This window comes from Hippocampus guttulatus, chromosome 15, assembly GCF_054856545.1.
Source record: "Hippocampus guttulatus isolate MCC_2025c chromosome 15, RoL_Hgut_1.0, whole genome shotgun sequence".
Lineage (NCBI taxonomy): Eukaryota > Metazoa > Chordata > Actinopteri > Syngnathiformes > Syngnathidae > Hippocampus > Hippocampus guttulatus.
The window spans coordinates 8,167,677-8,174,518 of NC_141275.1; the positions used below are offsets into that span (position 1 = coordinate 8,167,677).

General features: G+C 41.5%; 1 protein-coding gene across 3 annotated transcripts in view; it reads right to left on the bottom strand.

Moving 5' to 3' along the window:
• Positions 1–5,054, bottom strand: part of LOC147193658 (seizure protein 6-like) — a 76,207-nt gene extending 71,153 nt beyond the window's left edge. For all 3 annotated transcript variants that reach the window (XR_015103086.1, XM_086131307.1, XM_086131306.1), the window contains exon 1: positions 4,659–5,054. Coding sequence is in view for 2 of the 3 variants with exons in the window: in XM_086131307.1 (XP_085987433.1) it covers positions 4,659–4,746 (88 nt within the window). In the remaining variant the exon portion in view is untranslated. The remainder of the gene's footprint in view (positions 1–4,658) is intronic.
• Positions 5,055–6,842: the final 1,788 nt, after the last annotated feature.

The following is a 6,842-nucleotide window of genomic DNA, read 5'->3' on the forward strand; positions in this document are numbered from 1 at the left end:
CGTTTATTTGAGTGTGACTGCCATCACGTTTGTCTTGAGTACATGACAAGCAAGCTCTCTTGGATTGATTTCACTCAACTGACTTGAACATTCACCCCCACGTGAAGTTAAAAAGTGATCAAGTCTCCACTTCAGCACTGTTTTATGTCGTGTTCGAAATATCTTTGCTTCGAACTGTACAAAGAAGAAAAATATATCATTTTGAATATTAACAACCGTCTATGCGCAGTCCCCCCTACCCCCACCAGCATAAGAGTGAGCGGTGAGATCATTGAGGTTAATCTCGCTGTGAGGTACTCTTTCCGCCACGAGATCCAAAAACATTCTTTGCCATTTGACGGATAAAACCTTCCCACTTTTGAGGGAGCGATACATGAGGCGAGGACTCAAATTAGGATGCATGCAACATTCTGGTGGAGCGAGAGAGAAATTTGCACATGAAGAGATGAAAATGAGTCGCATTCAGCCAAGCTGTGAGCTCCACCTAGGAGGCGGTGAAAGAGACGGAGACGGGCACAGAAAGGGGCCGAGGAAGGCGTGCACTGTAGCTTTGGAGCGTGCGGAAGGGGGCTTCCTGGCCTAATGACTCTCATTTAGAAGTGACAGGGCTTGGTAAAATTGAACTAATTATGGCAGCACACAGATGCTGAATAGGCCTTGATGAAGTTAATCACCAGCAATCCAACAAACAGGTGTTGCGTGATATCCATTACCTCCCCTCGAATTACTGGGGACGCCGCTTCAAGCAACCATTCATCCCAGGGAAGAATTATCTTGTATTATCTACCATACCTCGGCGCATTTGACGAACATTTTCTTAGCGTGAGCCGTCCCTCTAAAATGCCAAAAAATGAAAAACTCCTCATTGAGACTCATTAGTACATCCGGTTAGTCGCAAAGTCTGTTGATCGATGTGAAATGCCTTCATGAAATACTGAAAAGGAAGATGAAGTGCATATGTGACCTTCAAAATAAAATAACTGCTTCAAAGTCATTGTGTGGGTTGCCTGCTCGTGATAAAGGGAATTTAAAAAAGAAATAACCATTACACTTCCGGATGTTCTGGATATTGGTGGACTAGCCAGGACACCTCTGGTTTCTGCTCGACGTTTTCAGCTTTGAGTGAACAATAAAGCAAATTCAAAGATCAGCTTGGGCGATTGATTTGTCACTTAAGAAATACACATTCGCCACTCTTCAGTTGTATTTAGCGCAGTATTTGAAAAGTAAATTACTGTGTAGGAGGTGCCCTGGAGAAAACCGGATCAAACCTCTCTTTTAAATATGGCCAAGTAATGAAGAACCCGTGTCAGTCTACTCATGCCTCCTCCGGCGTGAGGAAATTATTTCTGCCCTGAAACTAAGACCGAAGTTATTATTAGCATGTGAATTACAGACCTCCATCTTGCAGACTTTTTTTTTATACCTTGAGTGGGATGTCAAGGAGCACTCTGTCAACTGGTCATAACTCATTCCATGAGCTTTAGGATGGATAAAACATTCCTGACTCTGACTCCCAGCACACTGCTGATCATTGTTAACTGGAAGCAATAATGTATCGACACCTTTTATAGGCCTGGCTGAATGTCGTTAAACTCTAAAAGTGGCTTTGCGGGCCTAAATAAATCTCATCGAAATCAATGGACGCAAAAACAATGTCGATTGAGATTTAACAAGACATGATTATATGAATTGGCATCTTCTTTAATCCAGTACTGCGGTAATCCTTCTTTTAAATATTGTAATATAGTAATTGTGTAAAAATGTCCAAAACAGTGATATTTATCTTGCCTGGCAGCGTAGCTCAACATCTCATCGGAGAATCGCCCTCATCCCAATTTCCAACTTTCTCAATAAATTGCCCACTCCTGATCCCAAATGCAATTCTGTCAATGTCTAGGAATCAAAATTTACTTTTAAAAATGGCAAGAGCATGAGGCAGATTCGGAGTGAAGCAGATGTCGCACTTTGCAAAAAGTTTCCAACTAATTATTATTGTGCATGCGATGTCGTCACGGAGAGGTTCATTTATCAAGCTCATTAGGTGAGCGAGGCAAAGCAATCAAGGACAAAAATGTTTTCGGTGACTATCCTCTTCTGTCTGCATTGACAATAAAAATGCGATGTCGTGACTTTGAACAACAAGAAGCCGAAGCAAAGCACACGAATGAACAAAGGAATACGAATCAAAAGCATAGTCATTTGCTTCATATATTGCACACACAATGCAAGTCAATGAAATCTTTTGACAAAATACATTGATACAAACAGGTCATATTAACTTATCCGATGCCACTATTCATCAAAATAAAGCCTGAGCAACAAAAGGCAGTCTTATCAACAATAGAATACAGCTTTGATGGGAAAGAAAATAGAAAAGCAACCTTATTTTGCTGTCTCGCATCACAACGACAGTAGCAGGCTGTTAAAGAAGATGCTTTTATTCCTGAAAATAATCAACTCCAATTTTCTCAAATTTCAGCCGCTGATGATGTACGCAACTCACACTGGCGAACGAAAGTGTCGTGTGGTTTCTCAATGCAGTTGAATGGCTGCATGGGGGTCCCTGCAAGGTCGCAAATTGACCAGGGGGCAGCATCACAAGCTTGAGCATGCACACAATTTTACCTTCTTTCAACATGGAAACCTCAGTGATTAAAAATTGAAAAACTATGAGTGAGCTTCTGCTGGCTAAGCAGCAAAATTCACTAATGGAAGCTGTAAAAATTTATTTTTGCGCTAAAAATAGTTGCTCCCTGCATTTTCCTTCTCCCTGGAGTTTTGAGCGCTGAACACGGCGCAGGTGTGTTCCCGGGGCTGGAAAAACACTCAATTATTCCGACGTCTTCCTCAACGTCCATCGCGCACTCTGTATTAGTGTTGACTCAATCAAACATTTCACAAATAGAAAATGTCATGCTAAGGGCAATACCACAAATGATTGGATTTGCACATTTCTAGTGTCGGAACTCTGGTAGTGGAATAGGGATCATTTCCTCCACCTGATATTCAATCAGTGGGCGTTTTGTTTTATTTTTTTTTTGTTGATGCTGTAATATATTGTGGCAGGCGCTGCCCTCGAATCGCATCTAACCTCATTTTAGATGGGCTGAGATAGGGCCAATGTAATAGGCAATTCATTTTCACAGCTCTTACATTGTTTAGTTTTGGACCTGTTTTGCCTTTTCCCATTTTCAGCATGAACAGGGTGTCAGAAAGCAACACTAAAACAGCCATCATTTAAAATGCACCATCGAACGAGATCCATTACGCGAGTCTGCTTTTGCAAATATCACAAAATCACTGTCAGAGGTGTTAATTTAACCATATGTTCATTATTATTGTAGCCTGCAGGGGTGTAGAGGTGTTTCTATCATCCCATTCTCAAAGAGTTCCCCCCCACCCCCTCTCCACCCCAATGTTAAGGTGAGGGTACCGAAAAGTTTGACAATATTTCACCATTCCCTGGTGATCTGATGGCATCCATGTTGTGTTGATTTCAAACTTGTGAAGCTGAGGAGTCATTCTAAAGGAACGCAGGTTGTAAAGTTGAAGGCAAGGCGGATAGCATAATACAAAAATAATTAGGACAAGGCCACTGTGCATGAATCCATCGCCACTTCCCACAAGCACTCAACTGTGTCAAACAGCTTGGTCAATAATCTTCAGCAATTCCTGAGGATTAGAGTCTTATTACTGAACACCGTCTGTCACACGGACCTCAGCGGCCAAATAAATCGCTCTCTGGCTCGTTTTTTTTTCTTCTTTTTTCTTTTTTTTTTTTGACTCCAATCAACTCATGCAGCACCCCCATGTCGAATTGATCACATTGCAAGGTTGAACACAATAGCCTGTTTGATTGATTTGTGGCCAATTAAAATGAGTTTCTCGGTGTGTTATGCTTTACTAAAGAGTCTCGGTGTGTTTTGATGGACAGGAAAGAAAAAGCGCATTTCACCCCAGGGCTTTATAAAGATCAATTTGCGATGAGTAATACACTGCTTGCGATTTTTTTTTCCCCCTGCACACTTTTGGAGTTTATCATCCTTTAACAATCAGCATTTGCCCAACGCTGATACTCATTCATTATGTGTTTAGGTTTAAACGGAAAAAGTCAAATGGATCTGCATGTTTTGCATTGGATTATATTGTTCTATTCTGTTTGGTCCCATTGCTTTCATCTGTACACCTGATAACTCGAGATCCATTTTTGATGAGCCACTAAGTTTGCGGAGTAAGTCAGTGAATGAATTTATAACACAGGTTGAGCCTCCCCCACTCAGTGTAATTTGGTTGTATTTATTGAGATCTTTGCTTAGTTTACACAATAGTTGACGCTTTGTATAGTTTTTTTAAGATTTAATCTGTATTCATGATGATTCATGAAATTTGCAGATTACGTCAAGGGATTACTTTAAAACAGGTTTAGCTTCCCCTTGTTTATATAATTTCCTTTTTTTTTTGGTTTCCACATTTTCTAACGCAAAAATGTTGTTTTGTTAAGAAGGGGGTTTTTTTCAGGCACGATTGTCAAATCAAAAGCTTAAATTGACACCAAAGACACCGCTCCGTTGTGGACCTCAGCACCTTGAACCCCGGCTTTGTTTTGTTTGACAAACGCACTCCCGACCGAAAACAAAGTGCACGCAAGTTCTTACCTCGCCCGTGGCTCGCGGCCACCGCAGCTGCGAGAAGCCACACGGCCAGCACGCTCGTCAACGCGCAAGATCGTCTCGTGCAATTCATCTCTTCTTAAATCGAGGTCGCGCGGCTGCAAAATAACGTCCTTGTGTCGGAGAAGCGAAAAAAAAAACGGGAGGGAGGGAAAGCAAACCGTGAGATTTGAACGTCCGTGAAAACGCAAAGTTGAATCCTTGACGCTTTTTCGCCGATTGACTTGGCCGATTTCGCAGTTGAGAGGACAGGCGATAGTAATCAAGTGAAACGCGGAGGTCTTGGTTTGACTCGGACGCTCTGTAAGCGGATTTTGGCTGTGCGAGCTGGAGGCACATTGGACGAAGACAGCAGAGCGAGTCGTCAGCACCGAGGACAGCTCCCACTCCTAGCGTCAGAAGACGGAACAACCTCGGCGTAGTTTGGGAGGGGGGAAAAGGGGCCTCATCGTGCATTTGTGTCACGTGACACTTGCTGGACACAACATTAGGAACACGCGGCTGCACGACCTAATGACATCCAAGAAAGTTTGACTCTTTTAATGGCTCTTTTAACGACCCCCTTTTTTTTTTTCGCCAGTCACCCTTGACAATAAAATAGTCAACAGCAGGGAAGTGACATGGGAAGAACAGGGTTCGGTTCCATTTAGCTTTTAGCGAGGCAGGCAATTTGACATTGGCAATTGTGAGGGGTTTTTTTTCTGTTTTTCTCATCGCACTTTTCACTTCGCTAAATCACAGAGTGCTTCATACAGATCGCAATGCAACATTTTACAGTTGAAACATGAAAAAAAAAAGCAAATCCAATTAAGTATGTGTCAAGTAGAGTGGAATAAAATGATGTGTGTGTGAATACAAGGGTTAAAATATTCATGGATGTGTATGAGTGTATGCATATACTAGATATCTATAAGCATGTGTCTGTATAGAGTGTACAATGTGAATAAGTAGTCTACATATATATGTTTACAGCTTCCTCCATAATTATTGGCAGCCCTCCTGAATGTTTTTTTTTTAGCTTCGAATAAATGTGTTTTTCTAAATCATACAGGACTTTGCATCGTCTCTATAAATCATCCAGTGACCTCGGTTCCCTCCTCTGCAGTCTTTTTTTCAGCACAGATTTCCAGTGGGGTTGGGGTCTGGGGACTGAGATAGCAATGGGAGGAGCTTGATTTGATTTGCTTCTGCAATACAAACGTAATTCCCATTATGGAGGGCACTGTCCATGCACATACAGTACTCTATATAATGATTAAGTGTTGACAAGTTGAGCTCATTCATGAAATGATCTGCATGTGTTGATAGAGATGGGTGTTTTTTTTTAAATGTGGGATACATTACTAGATATCGCAGGTGTCAAACTAAAGGCCGGGGGGCCAGATCTGGTCCACCACATCATTATATGTGGCCCGCGAAAGCAAATCAACTTTCATGATGCTTGCCAAAATTTCGACCAAAATGTCAAATTCTCATTTGTAATAAATAAGAGTGACACTGTAAGCATTTTCTTGTGACCAAACTCCTTACAAGAGTAACTTAAACAGTCGGTGAATAAACTGTTATTCTTGACTTCTTTATATGCTTTCAGTCATACCAGCCCTTCAAACTGAAATTAAAATCTGGCCCCCGACAAAAATGAGTTTGACACCCCTGCTGTATATGGAGATCATACTCAAGCATTAACGTAATACGAGTCAGAATTTAGAGAGAAGGAGGAGTTGGACTCGGTTGTTTTGTTTTCTACTTCTTTATACTCGTCTTGAACACCTAAGTTGTGCAGAGTAGAAACATCTATTGGTGTCCTTTGCCTTTCTTTCAATTTATTTTTTATTATTTAAACAAAAATCTCTCAGATATGGGTTTATATGCTCCAGAAATCAATCAGTCAATTATATAGGGGAGTACATTCACCTCACAGTTCAGCCGTTCCAATGGAGGCTCCGGCTTTCCTGTGTGGGCTTTGCATGTTCTCCCCAAACGTGTGCGTGTTTTCTCTGAGTACTCCGGTTTCCTCCCAGTTTCTCATGTAGATCCATTGTGGATAGATATGAATGTATGCTTGCCTCTACTCTGATTCAACTTTAGTTGTCTTTGGGGGCCAATTAAGGGAGCAGAGAGCAGGATCGTTATTGACTCCAGTTTACAGCATAAATAAGTATAAAACAT